Raw genomic sequence first — 21,226 nt, forward strand, 5'->3', positions numbered from 1 at the left:
TAAAGTAAAAACACACATTTAAGAGAGCTCACGCCCCGCCCCATTGTTCTTATTTCCAAAACATGGAATACTTACAATTTTCCGAATTGAACTTTTATATCTTCTGCCAAGACGCAATACAAAATTATTGCCATCTCCGACGCATATTTCGATGTGTTACTATTGTGTGCTATTGATTTTGGTATATAGCTCCCACATGTATATATTTTCGGCCGATTTCACCTATTTGCAGCACCAAACACGCTATATACGTCCGATTTTGATGAAATTTAGAATGTGTGAATGAATTCGGTCTAGAAATAAATGTGCCAAATTTTATCGAAAGCGGTATCGATTTGGATATAGCACCCTTATATATATTCGGCCGATTTCAGGTATTTGCTGCACCTTTTCCTACTGGTTTTGATTTACGTTTTTATGAGAAGCAAGTCCATACTTCCTGAGAAAGTATCCAGAAAGCGATAAAAACCCCTATTTCGCCATGTGTAGTGGTTGCAGCGCACGATAACTCTCGAATGGACCATCCGTTTGGGTCCAAAATTTTGTTCTTCGTAATATTTTGTCCAAATTTAGTTAAAATTCAAAACTTTCAGTGAAATTGTGTGCACGAGAACTCTGGAAGGCAGCAATTTGGTCCATACGTTACACAACGTAATATTTCTATGAGACATAGATCAGGTTCGAATATGGACTATATACAACTCTTTCGGATACCTCCCAAACAAAATTCAGTTTAAGGCCTGCTCTCGAATCGCTTTGATCATTGTTGTAAAAGCCTGTGTTCGCCCTTATTACCACGGTACAATTTTGTATACCCTCAGCATTTATGCTATCGAGGGTATAAGCACTTTCATACGGGCAAAATGAGCCGCATCGAAATAATGGCTTTAGACCCCAAGTATGTTTGGACGAAATGTGTTTCAGACAATTTGGAGTTGATTTAGCCATGTCCGTCCGTCTGTCTACCTGGCTGGTGCCCACGATAACTCTCGAACGGATGAACCGATTTGGTCCAATATTTGGCTTTCGCAATATTTTGTCCAAACTTAGATGGGTTATATCGGTCCACTCCTTCCGTTACCTCCCCCACAAAAGTTCGAAAATGTTCGGAAAATTTGTGCTCACGATAACTCTTCGTCCAAAGTTTGCACATCGTAAAATTTCTACCAGACTTAGATGATGTTCCAATATCGACTAAATCGTTCCACTCCTTCGGGTACCTCCCACACAAAATTTTGGAAAAGTTCAGTTTAGGTCCTGCTCTCGAATCGCTTTGATTTTTGTTGTAGCAACGTTTATTCACTGTCCCCATATGACGTTATAAGTTTCATCAGGGGCAGGTCCATACTTCCTGAGAAAATAGCCTGAAAGGTACAAAAAAACCCTTATGATACCGTGTGTAGTGGTTGGACCGCAAGATAACTCTCGAACGGATTTGCCGATTCAGTCCAAAATGTGGCCTTCGTAATATTTTATGCAAATATAGTTTAAGTTCGAAGATGAACCATGTGGGTCCACTCCTTCAGGTACCTCCCTCTCAAAAGTTCAAAAATGATCGGAAAAATTGTGCGCACGATAACTCTTGAAGGGAGTGACCGATTTGGTCCATACTTCACACATCCTAATATATCTACCAGATATAGATCAGGTTCGAATATTTACTAAATTTCTCCACTCCTTCGGGTATCTCCCACACAAAATTTTGGACAGATTCAATTTAAGACCGGCTCTCGAATTACTTTGATTTTTGGAGCAACTTGCATTCAATTACGACAGTAAAAGTTTTTTCAGGGGCAAGTCCATACTTCTTGAGAAAACAGCCCGAATGGTGTAAAAAACCTCTATGGCACCGTATGTAGTGGCTGGAGAGCACGATAACTCTCAAACTGATCAACCGATTTGGTCCAAAATTGTGCCATCGTCATATTTTGTACAAACTTAGTTTCAGTTTGAAGATGGGAAATACTGGTCCACAACGTCCGGTACTTCCCTCAATATTTAAAGAATGTCACTAAAATGGTATGCACGATATCTCTTGAACGGAGCAACCAAATTGGATATCCTAATATTTTGTCTAAATTTCTCCATACGAATATTATGTTTTCCATGGACAAGTCCATGCTTCCTGGAATACTGGTGCAAAAGTTGGGCGCGATATCTATCGAAAATATATGACCCCAAAAAGAAGATCCACTTCCATAATGGACAATGTCGGTCCATGCCTTTAAGTACCTCCTCCGCAATCCTTTTGAATTTTAATCATAATCCATATATTTTGCGTATGAAGTAATTTTTTGGAATAAAGTGTTTCAGATTAAACTGGCTGAGGGTATATCTCTGTTACTTTTTTACTTGTTTCAGAGCAAGTTCATACTTCCTGAGAAAATATCTCGGAGCTATCAAAACCCCTATGGCGCCATGTGTAGTGGCTGAAGCGTACGATAACTTTCTAACGGATTCTGTCCAAAATTTGGCATTTGTAATATTTTGTCTAAACTTAGTGTTGGGCACTATCAGAGCGAACATTTCGGTACCCCAAAAATTAAAAAAAAATATACTAAAATGTTACGCGCTATATTTGGTGAACGGAGCAACCGTACAAAATTTGGATCTCCTAATATTTTTCCCAAATGTAGTTTTTCTTCATAAATGGTTCCTAGGGTTTCAATTCACACAGTCTGAGGGTATATCTCTGTTGGCAAAACCGACTGATACTTTCATACTTGTTTTATTATTATTATTGTTTCCATGTATGTTATTCTTATCGTAGCTCAGGAAGAAAAGCATTGAATGTGGCAATTGCTTTACAACAAGTTGACCGATAAGAACGATAAAAAATTGTGTTGATTCGTTAAGTTAGTAACGCTAAATATAAATGCAGATAAAAATGTCATTGTTAAATTTATTTATTTATGTATTTATTTAATTAATGAATTATAATTAATTATGATTATTATTTGTTGTTGTACATGTTTTTAGTCTGTTTGTGTGTTCTCAATTTTCTCTGCCTTGTTATACTGAATTGATCGGATTGAGTTCAGCAAAAGCACAACTGAAAATGTAAAGAAAGTTATTTCTTGTAACTGTTGTCATATGTTTACTACCGACTGACTCACCACTTTCTGATTTCAGCAATAACGTTACGCTTCAGAATAAATAATATAAAAATTAAAACTCCTTGAATGGCATTGCAAAAGTCAGTTATCATAAAGAGATACTCGGCTATATCAAAATTTCTTAGGCAAAATGATAATATATCCATGGTCCATGAGATGCCCATTATTATGAATAGACGTAAAATGATAACACAGCTGAAAAACAACGTTGAAAAAACAAAAAAATTAATTAATACAATTTTAATCGAATCAGAAAGTACGTCTAATGGGTGAGCTATGTAAAACTTCTCGACAAGTCGTGTCTCAAGACACGGATTCGCTTATAAAAAATAGACCCCATATAATTTATCTAATATGATTCGGGATGTACTGATTGATATTTGAGAAGTCGCTATTGTTATTTCGAGTATGTTTGTGGGAGCAAAGGTCAAACAAAAATTTGTGAAAATAGGATCGAATTTTGATATAGCTTTATAGGACCCAAAATAACCAAATTCGGCAAAACATACATATTGGAGCTATATTAAAACAAGTAAGTACGTATCAGTCAGCTGTGCTGAATGAGAAATACCCCAAGCCACTGACCATGAAAAAAACAACAAAACAAAACACAATAATTGTGCCGTATATAAAAGATATTGATTTTATATCACGAGTTTGCTTTAAAATCTGTAGGTACCGTACCGTGGGCTAATACCAAATCATTGACATATACCAAACACTTTTGGCAACCAAACTTCCTCATAAAGGACTCAAAATATTAAATTATGTTAAAATAAGTTTGAAAGAAATTTTTGAAAATGTTTAAGAGTTATCATGCACAATATCCGACAGGGGTTTGAAGCTTTTGGTCCATTACCTTAGGAAGTATAGACTTACTCCGGAACAAAATGTACCATTGTAAATGAGGCCGCTCCAACAATCTACTGAAAAAGAGTCAAAACGATACGAGAGGAGCTCCTAAACTTCACTTTATCCGAATTTTGTGTGGGAGGTACCCGAAGGAGTGGACCGATATAGTCTGTATTTCAATTCCATACTGGACTGGGTGAAATAATACGATGCGCAAAGCCTGCATCAATCAAAAACTCCTTGCGAGGATTATCTTGCGGATTTGCCATTTTGGTTGGTGCCGTCAGGGTTTCTTGGAGCTTTTAGGCCAATATCTCAGGAATTATTGACTTACTCCGGCAAAAAATTTTACCGTCGTTAAGCAAGCCAAAAAACACTGAAAAAATTCAAAACGATCCGTGAGGAGCTCTTAAACTTCATTTTATCAGAATTTTGTGTGGGAGGTACTCGAAGGAGTGGACCGATACAATCCATATTCCAACCTGATACATACATGACTGGATGAAATAATACGATGTGCAAAGCCTGCACCAATCAGAAATTCCCTGCGAGGATTATCTTGCTGGTTTGCCATTTTGGTTGGTGCCGTCAGGTTTCTTGGAGCTTTTACGCCAATATCTCAGGAAGTATGGACTTCCGCAAGAAAAAAATTTTACCGTCATAATGGGAGCCGCAAGGAAAACATACTGAAAAAAATTGCAAAACCATGCGAGAGGAGCCCTTAAAATTCACTTTATCCGAATTTTTTGTGGGCGGCACCCGAAGGAGTGGACAAGTATAGTTCATATTCGAACCAGATCTATATCTGGAAGGAATAAAACGATGTGCAAAGTTTTGACAAAATCGATTGCTCCCTTCGAGAGTTATCGTTCAAACCATTTTACAGAAAATTTTTGAACTTTTGTGGGGGAGGTACCAGAAGGAGTGGACCGATATGGCCCATCTTCGAACTTAAACTAAGCTTGGACAAAATATTACGATACCCATAATTTGGTTCGAATCGGTTGAACTGTTTAAGAGTTTTTTCAGTTTTTTTAACTAAAAGTTCCAGAGATATCGCGTCTTGAAAAAGTCGAATTCTGTAAAAGCTATGTATATGTAAAGAAATACACGGTGCGCCTTAACTAAATTTAAATGAAAGGTTCATACACCTGCGAAGTTTTCGCTGTTTCTGAAACTACAATGTTCACAGATGAGAAAAATAAAAAAACGAAACAATCGCCGGAGGGATTTTCAAATAAATCGCGGTCAAAGTTCACATTTTTAGAACTTTCGTAAGTTTTCACGATTTTGCTTGGAAACCGCAAGCCCTATCGAAATGGTGTTGACGAACATGTTGTAGCAGTGAAAATTCTCTACAAGATTGACCCCAATTATAGATATAGAAGTTCAAATTGGGACAATGTACTAACTGTATGCCCCCTATAAAACAATGTCATGCAGGGTGCACCTTTACTAACTTTGAATAAAAACCGCTTACACCTGGGAAGTTTTTGCGGATTCTGAAGCAGCAATGTTCATAGGCGAAAAAAATCCAACAACAAGAAAAAATCGTTGGAGGGATTTATAAATAAATCGCGGTCAAACCGCAAGTCCTATCGAAATGGGGCTTAAGAACCTTTTTTAGCTGTGAAAATTCTCCGGAGGACTGACCTTTATGATTTGTTAATAGGTGTTACCATTCTTGAAATTTGATTTTGAGTTCAGTTCACATTTTTAGGTTTTTTGTTAGGTTTTCACGATTTGCCTGAAAACGGTAAGTCATATCGAAAATGGACTAGAGAAAATCTTACAGCTGTGCAAATTCTCTATAAGGTTGGTTTTCGAAATTTTTCCTAGGTTGTACCATTTTTGAGATATATTAGCTTAAGTTGGGAAATTGCAGGCATGATCTAATTTTATAAGGAGACGATACAGCCAGTAAATTGTCAAAATTTGAGCTTCTATATCTCAAAAAATACCTACGAAAACATCATAAAGGATAATCTTGTAAAAATTTTCACAGCTACAACATCTTTTTTAATCCCATTTCGATAGGGTTTGCGGTTTCCAAGCAAAATCGTGAGAACCTAAAAAACCCTAAAAATGTGAACTTTGACCGCGATTTATTTGAAAACCCCTCCGGCGATTTTTTTGTTTTTGATTTTTCTCATCTATGAACATTCTACACACAGAGAAGAGATATTGTTGGAACAATCATATTCTAAGAGCAAAATAGTGTATTTTAAAAATCTTAAAATATATATTGTTGTTTCAACCATATATTTTTTATTAGCAAACATGATGACACAAAATATATTGTTGCCCCAACAATACATATTTTAAGAATTTTAAAATACACTATTTTGCTCTTAAAATATGATTGTTCCAACAATATTTTTTCTCTGCGTGTAGTTTCAGAAACCGCAAAAACTTCCCAGGTGTAAGCATTTTTCATTTAAATTTAGTTAAGGCACACCGTGAATACTAATAACTTCTTAATATCGGTCTAAATAGAAAAAGACTTTTTCGTATTATTTATTTTTTTATCAGGATGCAATTTTCGCGGTTTAATATTTAAAATCAATTATTATTAATGATTTTTAATTTTTTGGTAAATTAATAAATGTTTCACATTGGTATAATGGAAAAAAATGTATTGACAAATTTAAAAAAAATCAAAAACTTCATTTTAAAGAAGTGTCTGAATTCACAGAGAAATCCCCATATATTTCTAATAAGTATGTACTTACTATTCCTTAAAAAATTTCCTCCTTATTGAAATTTCGGCCACATCGCTTTGAACTCGATAGATATGCAGTGATAAACAGATAAATGTTATAATGTTGGCCAGCATTATTATTAAATTTGGCCAATAATAATAGATGGCCGATGACCACAAATTAGCTGTAAATATGAACAAGCAATTTGGAAAGTCAAAACATTTTAATTTATATGAATTTCAAAACTTACTATTCAACCAGCATGTATCTTTACCAAGTCCAGGTTTAAACTTTTCCGGAACTATGTCTGAAAATTGAGCTAAAATGACAATCCCCGTCAGTATCAAAGCAGTGCCCCAGCCAAAAACAGAATAATATACAAAACGCCGTATATGCTTCGGATTTGAAAAATTGTTTTGGATTTCCTTGAAATTGATCCACATGTCCAAGCACAAAATTGACAACCATAAATAAGCGGACATAAAAAAGAAGTAACAAAATATCCCTTGAAAAAAAGAAAAGCCATTAATATGCGGATATAAAGAAGAAAGTGACAAAATATCCTGGAAAAATTGTTATTAAAAGAGATTTAATAAACAAAGATTTATAAATTATAATTTTTTGAGATTTTATCGACATTCTTGACATTTTCTAACTTACCTAGCATTTTACAGGTAGATTCCGCGAATACATATTCCGAAATATTTATGAAACTAAATATTGAATATCCCCCCAGCAATGATATGAAATAGCAAATAAGCTGTTTACCTCTAATACAACGACTGAGATCACCAACAAATAAATATATTAGGACTGTTGGTAGTAAAAAGATTACGGACATTGACATGGCTGAAATGAATAATGGGTCAATTAATATGAAAATGTATGGCTATTAATATTCTTACCGTAAGTATTTAAAAGTAAAGTAAATGTTTTATCATTTTGTGTTGGACAACTCATGGCCATCAATTGTAATTCTCCGGACTCATTGCGACGGTATGGTGAAAGACAGTAACTGACAGTGTCTACCGCTTCGCCATTATGGCGAATATACAGTTCACCACTCTGCAAAATACAGCAAAATATTGTGTTAAAATTAAAAAAAAAAACGTTAAATTAAAATCACACAAAAACATGTAAGAGAGTGATATAATCGAACGGAGCCGACCACCTCCCCTGTGCAATAATCGTCCCGTCGCTAGTGACCGACAGAGATATACCCTCAGCCTGTGCAAATTGAAACACTTTTTTCAACAAAAACTTATGTATTTAAAGTGTTTCAAAATGTTGGTCGTATGAACCGACAAAAATGTTGATTAGGATTAAAGTTAAAAAATTTTGCGGAAAAGGTACTTAAAGGAATGGACCGACATAGACCATAGGGGTGCCATAGGGGGTTTTTACACCTTTCGGGCTGTTTTCTCAAGAAGTATGGACTTGCCCCTGAAACAACTTTTACCATCGTAATTGAGGCAGCGAATGTAAGTTGCTTCAACAAAAATCAAAATAATTCAATAGCAGGTCTTAAAGTTAACTTATTCCACCCATAAACATGGTGTCATAGGGTTTGTTTTTCAACTTGCAGGCTAATTTTTTCAGGAAGTATGGACTTGCCTGTGAGGAAACTTGTACCTTCGTATAGGGGACAGTGAATACAATATTCGAGACCAGGTCCTAAACTAAACTTTTCCGAAATTTTGTGTGGGAGGTACTCGAAGGAGTTTACCGATTGAGTCCATATTGAAACCTCATCTAAGTCTGGTAGAAATATCATAATGTGCAAAGCATGGACCAAATCGGTTACTCCCTTCAAGAGCTCAAATTTTCCGAACATTTTCGAACTTTTGTGGGGGAGGTACCGGAAGGAGTGGACCGATATAATCCATCTTTGAACTTGAACTAATTTTGGTCAAAATATTACGAAAGCCAAATTTTGGACCCAATCGGCAGATCCGTTCGAGAGTTATCTTGCGCTCCAACCACTACACACGGTGTCATAGGGTTTTTTGTAACTTTCAGGCTATTTTCTCAGGAAGTATGGACTTGCCCCTAATGAAACTTACAGCGTCGTATAGAGGACAGCGAATAAAACTTGCGTAAACAAAATCAAAGCGAATCGAGACCAGGTCCTAAACTAAACTTTTCCGAAATTTTGTGGAGGTACCTGAAGGAGTGGACCGATTGATATTGGAACCTCATCTAAGTTTGGTATAAATTACACGATGTACAAAGTATGGACCAAATCGGTTATTCCCTACAAGAGTTATCGTGCGCACAAATTTTGCAACAATTTTTGAAAATTTGTGGGGGAGGTACCTGAAGAAGTGGACCTATATGGCCCATCTTCGAACTTAAATCGAATCTGGACAAAATATTTCGATACCCAAAATTTGAACCGAATCGATTGATCCGTTCGAGAGTTATCGTGGCACCAGCCTGCCAGACAGACGGACGGACATTGCTAGATCTACTCAAAATTTTCTGAAACGGATATCGTACAAACATACTTGGGGTCTAAAACCATTATTTCGATGAGCCACATTTTTTGTCGAATCAAAGTAAATATCCTCTTTAGCCTAAAGGCTGAGGGTATAAAAAGTATCAGTCGGCTTGGCCGACAGAGATATACCCTCAGCCTGTGTATATTGAAACATTTTTTTCCCAAAAAACGTATATATTTAGAGGGTTTTAAAAATTTTGGGCGTATGAAACGACAAAAATGTTGAATAGGATTAAAGAGCAAAAGTTTTGCGGAGGAAATACTTGAAGGAATGGATCGACATTGACCATTATGGAAGTGGATCTCCAGCCACTACATATGTTGCCATAGGGGGTTTCTTACACCCTTCGAGCTGTTGCTCAAGAAGTGTGGATTTGCCTCTGAAAAAACTTTTACCATCGTAATTGAGGCAGCGAATGCAAGTTACTTTAACAAAAATCAAAGTGATTCGATAGCAGGTCTTAAAGTAAACTTATCCGAAATTTTGTTTGGGAGGTACTGGATAAAGTGGACAAATATATCCCATATTTTAATCTGATCTATATGTGGTAGATATATTACGATGTGTAAAGTATGGACCAATTCGGCCACTCCCTTCAAAAGTTACCGTACGAACAATTTTTCCGAACATTTTTGAAATTTTGTGGGGGACGTACCTGAAGGAGTGGACCGATATGGCTTATCTTCGAACTTAAACTATGTTTGGACCAATTATTACTAAGGCCAAATTTTGGACCCAATCGACAGATCCGTTCGAGAGTTATCTTGCGCTCCAACCACCTCACACCATGTCATAGGGGTTTTGTGCAACTTTCAGGCTATTTTCTCAGAAAATATGGACTTGCCCCTGATGAAACTTGTACCTTCGTATGTGGGGCAGATAATACAAGTTGCTAAAACAAAAATCAAACCGATTCGAGAGCAGGTCCTAAACTGAACTTATCCAAAATTTTGTGTGGAAGGACCGCCGATTAAGTCCATATTGGAACCTCATCTAAGTATGGTAGACATTTCACGAGTTGCAAATTATGGACCGAATCGGTTACTTCCTTCAAGAGTTATAGTACGTACAAATTTTCCGAACTTTTGTGGGGGAGGTACCGGAAGGAGTGGACCGATATAACCCATCTTCGAACTTAAACTAAGTTTGGACAAAATATTACGTAAGCCAAAATTTGAACCGAATCGGTTGATCCTTTTGAGAGTTATCGTGCGCTCCAGCCAGGCAGACAGACGGACGGACATTGCTCAATCGACTCCAAATTGCCTGAAACATATTGTAGAAGATCGGTGCATTTGGAAATACATTCTTAGTCCGGCTTATGTAATAATATGTTCTATTTAGAATAAATGCCATCTAAATAAATGAGACAACAAAAAAAAAAAAAAAACATGGTAACTATTACAGATAAATTGTTTAAAAATAATGGAATTCAAATTTATGCTAGATTTCCCAAATGGTGAGCCTGGTGCAGAGATTGGCACATAATTTATCGAATATTGAAAAAACGGAACCCAAGTTGAATGAAATATCTTGCAGCTATGGGAAGAGATAACTATGATTTTGCCAGATCAATATAATATAATAAAAAACACATGAAAATAATAATCTTGAAAATTACATAAAAACAAAGAAAAATGCCATCTGGTGATAGAAATCATCTGTGTATTGTATTCAACAAATTACACAATTGGTCCGCAAATTTTATTTCTGATTGTTGGAAGTCCAGATCCAACGCATTGATGCAAAACGTCATGACAATGGACTGGTGCAAAATGCCATGACTATGTATTCGTGAAAGCGTATGTCATTCCCTTGTAAATGTCATCGGTGATTCACCCGAATTTTCATCGATGCCATGTCATTTGCACCCATGATTCAACTCATGATTTGTCATCGTACATTTAGCTGAGTTAAGCTGTACACCAATACACCAACACAATTGCCATCAATACAAATGTCAAGAGTTCCTTTTCAAAGTATAGCTTTCTTTCCTTCCTGTCTTCCAGGAAAAACGATTTAACCTGTATATGAAAAATTTTCACACACAGGTTGTTGTCCATTTGATCCTCTAAATATTATCTGAGCATCGTCTCAATTTGCTAGCTACTTCTTTGTCATATACTGTTACCTTATTTAAAATTTATTTAAAATATTGGATAAAAATTATGTTGTTGGTCCATTTCACCCGCTAAATATTTCACGATCATCACCAATAACAATAGCTGTCTATTCAGGTCTGAACCCGATCTCCGTGTACGATTTCGTGACGGAACATCAGTCCATAATTGCGATATGGAATTTGCTTACAATTTATAATGGACAGACGGACGGACGGGCATACATCACAAAATCGCTTTATCTCATCGAGATATGAGGATTGGAATACCGCATTGCACTGTGGTTCCGCCCGTGGACAAAAATCGGAAAAATTTATGTCGACAAATTTGATTGCGATTGAAATAAATATTCTCTAAACACATTAAATTTTTATTGTCCAGTATTATTTTTGCAAATTTACAGCGGTAATATGCCAAGTTAAGTCGAAGAAATTGAGATTTGTATGTGGTACCTTAAAAACGAAAAAAAAGATCCGCAAAGCATTCGTAGCTTATGAGTGAAATTATAAAAAATTAAGATGTAAATGTACAATTTTCAAAATGAAACTTATAGTTGATGACATTGACAATATTCTTACGAAAAAAACAAAGTCAAAATTCATTTTCTAAGTTCCTTAAAATAAATTCTTTGTATATGACTTTTTGTGCTATTTTTAATATCATTGCTATAAATAAATGTTGAGCTTTACTATAGTTGGCCCCTTAAGGGCAAGTCCATATTTTTTTTTTAATACAGGGGAAAGTCTCTAGTTTACGATTAAAAGGAATCCAGCTGGGACCATCTGCCAACATATATGTTATTCCCCTTATACCACGCCTGTAAAATCGCCAAAATTCCGAAAATCGGGAGACACGTTTATATGGAAGCTATACCGAAGCGTGGACCTATATTGAACATGGTGTTCCCTCAGAACTTAAAATGCAACATTACAGCCAAATCGGTTCGAAAATTTGGCTAAGATCGTCAAAATACCGAATATCTGGAGGAACGTTTATATGGAAGCTATACCTAACATGGACCTATAGTGAACATTTTTGCACGGACGTATGATTTTCCTCCAAAGTCGAAATACAAAATTAAGGCCAACACGGTTAGACAATCTGGCAAAAATCGTCAAAACACGGATTATAGGAAGGTACGTTTATATGGGAGCTATACCTAAACGTGGACCTATATTGAACATTTCTTGCAAGGTGGTATATTGTTCCCTCAGAACACAAAATGCAAAATTACAGTCAAATCGACTGGAAATTTTGACTAAAATCGTCAAAAAATCGGGGGTAATTTTATATGGGGGCTATACCCAAATGTAGACCTACATCTCTCTTTTAGGTTCGTTATAAAACTATGTTTAAAATTTCGAGGCGTTAACTCGATTATAAATATTTTTGGCACTCCTTTCCATACAAGTGGGACCAGTGTGCATTGGGGGTCTAGGACCAATACTTCGCGGTGTTACATGAATTTTTACCAAATGAAATTTATAATACCCTTTCCCCAAAGTGGTGCAGAGTATAACAAAGACTAAGAAGCATTTTAAAATTGAGAACCCTACTCTGACAAGGGCTTGAGTACCCAAATTATCGAGATTCCATGTTGGTCTATTCTATGTTCGGTTTTAGGAATAAATGTTCCTGAACTCAACATTTATTTAGCATACGTGACGTGGGGCAGAATTTTGTTCTTTCTAAACGAAAGAATACTAAGTGTTCCTTTTTATTAAAATACAACTCAAGGTGGAGGGTATAAAAAGTTCGGTCCTGCCGACCATAACGCCGTTCTTACTTGTTTTTTTTTTAATTTAGAAAAAATTGCTTAATTGGCAGTTTCTTTCCTTTGGGAGATATCTTTTGAAGTTTGTATGGCAAATATAAGCAACTTGCCTAGCATATTTAGAATAATGCAGCATTGTTAGCATAACACAAACAAAGACTAAGAAGCATTTTAAAATTGAGAACCCTACTCTGACCAGACTTGAGTACCCAAATTATCGAGATTCCATGTTGGTCTATTCTATGTTCGGTTTCAGGAACAAATGGATGGATTTTTTGGATTGTAGTCTTCGAACAATGCTATGGCTGAGTTCCTAAATTCCATGTTGCAATGGATATCTATAAATCTATATTGAAAATATGTCGTACATTCATAAAACAAGGCTTGAGGAAAATTTGCTTTGACTCAAGACTCGGTTATCAGTTTTATGAACTCAACATTTCTTTAGCATACATACCTCTCGCAATTCCCAAACATCTTTATCGCTCACCAAATACTCAAGATATTTGCATGGCCTGCCCTTTTGTGTCAGGAATTGACGATACAAGTTAACCAAATTAATCTCACCGTTATCCATAGTTACATTTATGTGCTCGGGTATTTTCATATATTGGGGAATTTTTTTACACTGAAACGTTTCTTCGTTGTAATATTCACTACGCTGACAACATAATTTTACACAATTTTTTGTTTTACCACAAACACAACCGCGTAAATGTATTTTTGTTGTTTGGGCCGTGTTCGCAAATTGTAAACGATAATTATATTCAGCAACATGGTTGCTTGGTATCCAAACGTTTTGATATGAATATGAACCATCTTTGAATCGTTGTGTATAATTTAGTCTCACTGTATCTTTAAAGGGACATATTGCTCCACCTTTTAATGGGATATTGTGAGATGGTGTAAAAATGACATGTAATAAAGTTACATTTATAATTATTATTCGAAACAAGTGCGTCATTTTTATTGAATTTCTTAAAGGGAACTGTGGCTGTTACAGCGTTTCATCGGTCTTATCGTATTGATACGATTTATAGATCCAACTGACGATATTTATAACTTACTGCAGCTTGAAGTGCATTTGACTTTAACCACTTCCACAGATCATTGACATAGTGGCCGCAAATGGTGGATATTTTCATAACGATCAACAATGTAACGGAAGAAAACATCGACGTAGCCAGGGGTGATGAGCCTCCCCTCCCCCATATGGTAATTTTCACACATTTTTGGTATATTTTACTTGCAAAAGTTCAAATGTTGTCCATTGGTCCCCTCTCCGAAATGGTATCGAACAGCATTTCTGACTACGTCCCTGAAAGAAAATACTTGTGTTCCACAAACAAATTTTACTTAGGCTGAACTTCATTGTGGCTGAATAACAACACATACATATATTACGATGTTTGTTTTTGTAATAAAATACTTACTTACTTAGCTGGCCCATTACAGAACATTTCATCCACTTGTTTGCGCCATCTATTCTTTGGCCTGCCAATTATGCGTGCACCGCCAATCGGCTCATATTTATACGCATTTTTAGCGGGTTCAGCATCGCTCATTCTTATGATATGGCCTAGCCAACGCAATCGTTGCATCTCAATACGTTTAACTATATTGACGTCGATATTCACCGTCAACGCAGATTGGTCCCAAGATCTTTCGAAGAATTTTTCTCTCAAACACACCAAGCACTGCCTTATTTGCTTGCGCAAGTACCCAGGCTTCGGAACCATGCATCAGCACAGGTAGTATCAGTGTTTTGTAAAGCGTTATTTTTGTTTGACGAGATATGGCTTTGTTTTTAAATTGCTTATTTAAACTATAGTAGCATATGTTGGCCAATACAATTCTTCTTCTTATTTCACAACTGATGTTGTTTGTTGTGTTTATGGCAGTGCCGAGGTAGACGAAGTCTTTAACTACCTCAAAATTATAGGAACCAACGTCAACAGTTGGCCCGATCTCTATGGACGCATTGCGCGTCGACACCATCAACTTAGTCTTCCCGCCGTTTACCACCAGACCCACTTTAGCAGATTCTCCTTCGACCTTCATAAAGGTATCTGTTACTTCTTTTACTGATCGTCCCTGATGTCTATACCATCAGCATAAGCAAGTAACATGTGGGTATTGGTGTAGATTGTGCCACTTCTTTTGACGTTTGCCTCTCGTATAACCTTTTCCAGCAGGAAGTTGAAGAGATCATACGAAAGTCTGTCTCCTTGTCTGAAACCTCTTTTGGTACAAAACTCTTTGGAGAGGTTCTTTCCTATTTTAAATGAGGATTTCGTGTCAGTTAAAGTCATTTTACAGAGCCGGATGAGCTTTGCGGGGATACCGAATTCAGACATGGCTTGGAAGGCTCTTGATCTGCATCTTTTGAGTCTTCTCCAGGATTTACCGCAGGGTAAATATCTGGTCAATGTTGGACTTGCCAGGTCTAAAGCCGCATTGGTATGGTCCAATTATCTCGTTGACCATAGGCTTTAGTCGTTCGCACAATATCCCTGACACGATCTTGTATGCAATCGGGAGTAGACTTATGCCCCGACACACAGAGAAGAGATATTGTTGGAACAATCATATTCTAAGATCAAAATAGTGTATTTTAAAAATCTATGAATATATATTGTTGTTTGAACCATATATTTTTTATTAGGAAACATGATGACACAAAATATATTGTTGGGCCAATAATACATATTTTAAGAATTTTAAAATACACTATTTTGTTCTTAGAATATGATTGTTCCAACAATATTTTTTCTCTGCGTGTATAGTTAGAGCATACAGTCTTATCTCCTTTCTTATGGACGGGACACAGGATACTCAGGTTCCAATCGTCGGGTACTCGTTCTTCCTGCCAGATAAGGCTAACTAGCTGATGAATACACCTATCGCCTCCGGCTTTGAACAGCTCGGCTGTTAAGCCATCGGCTCCTGCTGCCTTATTATTCTTCAGCCGGTTTATTGCTGTCTTTACCTCATCTTGGCTGGGCGGTATACATTCAATACCATCTTCTGGGATTGGATCTGTGGTATCTCCGTCGTCTTCGCTGGATACCAACAGGTTTGAAAAATGAGCTTTCCATATCCTGAGCACAGTATCTGTATTCAGTTACCAAATTACCTTGCTGGTCTCTACAGGAGGAGATGCCCGTACCAAAGCCATCAGTTTGATGCTTCACTCCTTGGTAGAATTTTCGGACTTCATTCTGGCTCCTGTACATCTCGATTTTTTCACACTTCCGCTTTTCCATCTCTCTCTCTTTTTTTCCTTTGGAAAATACGTTTCTCCTCTCTCCATTTCTCCCGATATCTCTCTCGTGCGCTACGCGTTGCTACGGATTGTAAAGAAGCCCTATATGCCGCATTTTTCTATTCGGTTGCAGCACGACACTCCTGATCATACAATGGATTCCTTGGTGGAGGTCTCTGCATGTAAGCATTTTGCGGCTGTTTGCATGGAGTGGGCAATAATTTGCCATTGCGCTGATATGTTATCGGGATGAGGTGTGCTTTGATTAAGCAATTGGGCTAGTTGAGTGGAATATGCTGTGGCTATCTGTTGTGATTGCAGCTTACCGATGTCTAACTTCCGTGTTGTGTCTGTTCGTACTTTGTTTGCTATGTTTAAGCGGGTGCATACCTTTGCTGCAACTAGGTAGTGGTCCGAATCAATGTTTGCGCCTCGGAACGATCGTACATCCAACACGCTCGATGAATGTCTTCCATCTATTACAACATGATCAATTTGATTACTTGTTCTTTGATCTGGAGACAGCCAGGTGCCCTTATGAATATCGAGATGATTAAATCTGGTACTGCTAACTACCATGTTTTTCTAAGCGCTCATAAAATATATCTTTGGTCTGTTCGTCCTTTTCTTCAGTGGGAGCATGAGCGCAAATAAAGCTGATGTTGAAGAATTTAGCTTTTATTCGAATTGCAGCAAGTCTTTCATTCACGGGTGTGAAGCTGGAGACCAGGTGTTTTAACCTCCGACTAATAAAATAATATATCATTTTTTTTTTAATTACGTTAAATATTCTCTATATTTGTGATTAAATCCTAATCTTCTCTATTTGTTCCTTCATATACTTCACCGAGTTCTTTAGCTTCTTTCCATAACAGAAACGTTATTTGATTGAGTACCCATCAAACTGTCAAAATCTCAAAATCTTGTAGCTCCTATTGGTCACAACACTTCTCCATCAAAAGTAGTAAATATACGTACCATATAACGGTACCTCCATATTTTCGGTATTTTGCGAATTTAAACAACAATTTTTAACCGAACTAGCTGTAATTTGGCTATAATTTTTACTAGCTATAATTTGCAGTCACAAAACTTTTTCCCCCCAAAAATTGTCAACATAGGACCACACTGTGATAAAGCTAACCCCCATATAAAGGTACCACCTGCACGACAATTTTCGAACCGAACAACCGATTCGAACCAAATATTGCACTTCATTATATATTCGTCAAATTTAGTTTAGGTTTGAAGATCGCCATATCGGTCCACTCCCTCGGGTAGCTCGCCAACAAAAGTTCAATTTTTTCCTATACACTGGTATGAATAATAACTCTCGAAGGAAACACTTGATTTGGTCCGAACTTTGCACACCGTAATGTTCCTTCCAGATATAGATTGGGATCGAATGCGGACTATGTCGGTCGACTCTTTCGGGTATATCCCACACAATATTGGGAAAAAGTGAAGATTAAGAGCTCCTCTCAGATCGTTTTTAATTGGAACAATGGAAGAGGTTTCATCGGGACCAAATCCATACTTCCTGAGATAGTGGCCAAAAAGCTCAAAAAAACCTGGCGGCAACAAATAAAATGGCTAGTGCGCATGATATTTAACTACACTGTGCAACAAAATGGAGCTCAAAGTCTGGGGGGTGGAAAATTCCTTTTGGGGATGAAAGCTCTTGGTGAGTATATACAGAACCCAAAAGGACAGATCCGCCGTGAGTCGAACTTTTGAGATATGGCGTGATGAATATTTTGCTGGAGACCCTATAAGCCCTCAGATATTAGCGTTATATCTTTGTCCGCTGTTACTTTAGCTTATTTTTGAGATCACATGTCTGCAGTCAAATCGAATGAGGATTATTTTCGTAGAGCACTTCGACCTTCTATCTCGCTTCCTTCAATGTCCTTTTCGTCCTTTATTTTAAGAGCCGCTATAAAAGTACCACAAGATGACGTTTTTCAGCTTCGAAATATTCTGCAAAAATATTGCTCAGAAAATTTTAGGTACGGCTCTCATTGACAACAAATCGATTTTGTCGCGTTTTCATAGTCATTTTTGACATTTAGCCTTGTTTGCTCAGAAAAAACTTTGTTTTGTGTTTTTATATGTTCTGTAAAGAATATACAAAAACAAAAAGTATTTTTCTGAACAAAAACAGGGTAAATTCACAAAACGACCACGAAAACGCGACAAAATCGATTTGTTGTCAATGAGAGCCGTACCTAAAATTTTCTGAGCGACATTTTTGCAGAACATTTCGAAGCAGAAAAACGTCATCTTGTGGTGCTTTTATAGCAGCTCTTAAAATAAAGGACGAAAAGGACATTGAAGGAAGGGAGTTAGAAGGTCGAAGTGCTCTACGAAAATAATCCTCATTCGATTTGACTGCAGACATGTAATCTCAAAAATAAGCTAAATTAACAGTGAACAAAGATATAACGCTAATTCCTGATGGCTTACATGGTCTCTAGCAAAAACTTCATAACGCCATAACGCGGAAGTTCGACTCACGGCGGATCTGTCCTTCTGGGTTCTGTATGCACTCACCAAGAGCTTTCATCCCCAAAAGGAATTTTCCACCCCCCAAAATTTCGGTTCACAGTGCTATCAAATTTTTCAAAACTTTCTTGCAAACTTAGTGTAACTTAATGTAATATTTCGAGTTCTCTATGAATCAGAAGTTAACCCACTAAAAATGTTGGGCATATGTCAATGATTTGAGATTTGGTTTAAACAAGTAAAAAAGTATCAGTCGGCTTTGACGATAGAGATATACCCTCACCCTATGTGAATTTCATCTACGGACAGATCGAATGCATTTCGGGTCTTTTCAGAATTTTTTGGCCCTTTTTGGATATTTGAACTTGGATTAGAAAGTGTTGCGGATGAGGTACTTGAAGATATGGACCGACATAGTCCATTACGAAAGTGGATCTTATTTTGGGAGTCATAACTTGTCGATAGATATCGCACCCACTTGTCATTTTAGTGGGTCATCGTATAGCTTTTGGAAGCCTAGACTTGTCTACGGAAAACATAATATCGCTGTAAACACGACAACAACGAACAGCATCGGTACACATTTCTAAAGGATCTTCAAACAGATCCTAAACTGCACTTAGACACAAATGTTGAACTTTTGTGTGGGAGGTACTCTGAAGAGAGGACCGATGTAGGCAATTTTAGAAGTAAAACTAAATTTTGGACAAAATTTTAGGAGATCCAAAGTTTGGACCAAATTAGTTGGCTCGTTCAAGAGATATCGTGCATCAATTTTAGTGAAATTTTTTAAATATTGGGGGAAGTACCGGAAGTTGTGGACCGGTAATGCCCATCTTCGAACTGAAACAAAGTTTGGACAAAAAAATTGAGTACGAGAGTTATCTTGCGCTCCAACCACTGCACACGGTGTCACAGGGGGTTTTTTTGCACTTTTCAGGCTATTTTATCAAGAAGTATGGACTTGCCTCTGAAAAAGCTCTTGCCGACGTAAAGGAGGCAACGTATGCAAGTTGCTTCAACAGAAATCAAAGTGATTCGAGAGCGGGCCTTAAAGTGAATTTATCCGAAATTTTGTGTGGTAAGTACCCGAAGGAGTGAACAAATGTAGTCCATATTCGAACCTGATCTACTTCTGGTAGATAATTTGGGATGTGTTAAGTGTGGACCAAATCGGTCACTCCCTTCAACAGTTATTGTGCTCACAATTTTTCCGAAAAAATTTCGAACTTTAACTAAGTATGGTTAAAATATTATGAAGGTCAAATTTTGGACCGAATTGGCAGATCTGTTCGAGAGTTATCTTGCGCTCCAACCACTACACACGGTGTCATAGGGAGTTTTTTTGTACCTTTCAGGCTATTTTCTCAGGAAGTATGGACTTGCCCCGTGATGAAACTTGTACCGTCGTGTGGGGAGCAGCAAATAAAAGTTCCTACAACAAAAATCAAAGTGATTCGAGAGCAGGTCCTAAACTGAACTTTTCCAAAATTTTGTGTGGGAGGTACCCGAGGAGTCAACCGATTGCGTCCATATTGGAACCTCATCTAAGTCTGGTAGAAATTTCACGATGTGCAGAGTATGGACAAAATCAGTTACTACCTTTTCGAACATTTTCAAACTTTTGTGGGGAAGGTACCTGGCCCATCTTCGAACTTAAACTAAGTTTGGACAAAATATTACGAAGGCCAAATTTTTTACCAAATCGGTTCATTCGTTCGAAAGTTATCGTGCGCACCAGCCAGACGGACGGACATTGCTGAATCGACTACAAATTGTCTGAAACGTATTTCGTCCAAACATACTTGGGGTCTAAAACCATTATTTCGATGAGGCACATTTTGCCCGTATGAAAGTGTATATGAAGAAAAGACAAATTTTTTTAGTTTTCCATAAAAAAAAAATTAAAAATTTTTTTTAAAGCTACATGAATGATTTTTGGTACATACATTGGGAAAAAAATCCCATTATTAAATCTGTTCGAGATACTAATTTTGGTTGTTGCGCGCAAAAGTTATGGCGGTTTCAATTCTGATAAAAAGAAAAAAATCTTTAAATGACTCTAATCATTATATTGAGAAACTCTCTTAATTAGAGGCTCCCTACATACTATATGTTTACTGAGGTGCCATAACTTTAGTGAAAAAGTTGTAAATTTTCGCGGAAATTAGGAAAGCATTCAAAACAATTGGTAGTTTACAACTTGTTCTAATAAAATTCAAGCTGTTTATGCATCTGAAAAATATTTAAAAAATATGTACGTAATCTAATCATCGCGAAGATTCAAATGAAACCAAAACTATACAAATCCGTTTAGCGGTTTGCATATTATAGCAAAAAACAAAAAATATATTGAGGAAATTTATAAAATTTTTGTAAGAGAAAATATTT

General features: G+C 36.8%; 2 protein-coding genes across 4 annotated transcripts in view; both read right to left on the reverse strand.

The window, feature by feature from the left end:
- The window catches only part of LOC141403880 (G-protein coupled receptor Mth2-like), a 536,210-nt gene that overhangs the window by 149,297 nt on the left and 365,687 nt on the right, over positions 1-21,226 (reverse strand). The window lies entirely within an intron of this gene.
- On the reverse strand, positions 3,013-14,025 carry LOC141402923 (G-protein coupled receptor Mth2-like). The gene is made up of 7 exons (XM_073985048.1): positions 13,523-14,025; positions 7,576-7,735; positions 7,331-7,519; positions 6,921-7,175; positions 6,701-6,854; positions 3,117-3,311; positions 3,013-3,052 (listed from the first exon to the last, which is right to left on the reverse strand). The coding sequence occupies exons 1-7, from the start codon at positions 13,670-13,672 to the stop codon at positions 3,013-3,015; spliced, it is 1,143 nt and encodes a 380-aa protein (XP_073841149.1). The 5' UTR covers positions 13,673-14,025.

The sequence above is a fragment of the Musca autumnalis genome, unplaced genomic scaffold, assembly GCF_047663935.1.
Source record: "Musca autumnalis isolate F117 unplaced genomic scaffold, ASM4766393v1 scaffold_4, whole genome shotgun sequence".
NCBI classification, from domain to species: domain Eukaryota; kingdom Metazoa; phylum Arthropoda; class Insecta; order Diptera; family Muscidae; genus Musca; species Musca autumnalis.

What these genes read in the sequence shown, in the direction of transcription:
- LOC141402923 (XM_073985048.1), bottom strand. Translation starts at nt 13,672, where the DNA reads ATGAAAATACCCGAGCACATAAATGTAACTATGGATAACGGTGAGATT. An exon ending in ATGTTTGGGAATTGCGAGAG is followed by an intron (nt 7,736 to 13,522) that starts GTATGTATGCTA and finishes TGTATTTTGCAG; the next exon opens with AGTGGTGAACTGTATATTCG. An exon ending in AGGAAATTTTTTAAGGAATA is followed by an intron (nt 3,312 to 6,700) that starts GTAAGTACATAC and finishes GTTGTTTTTCAG; the next exon opens with CTGTGTTATCATTTTACGTC.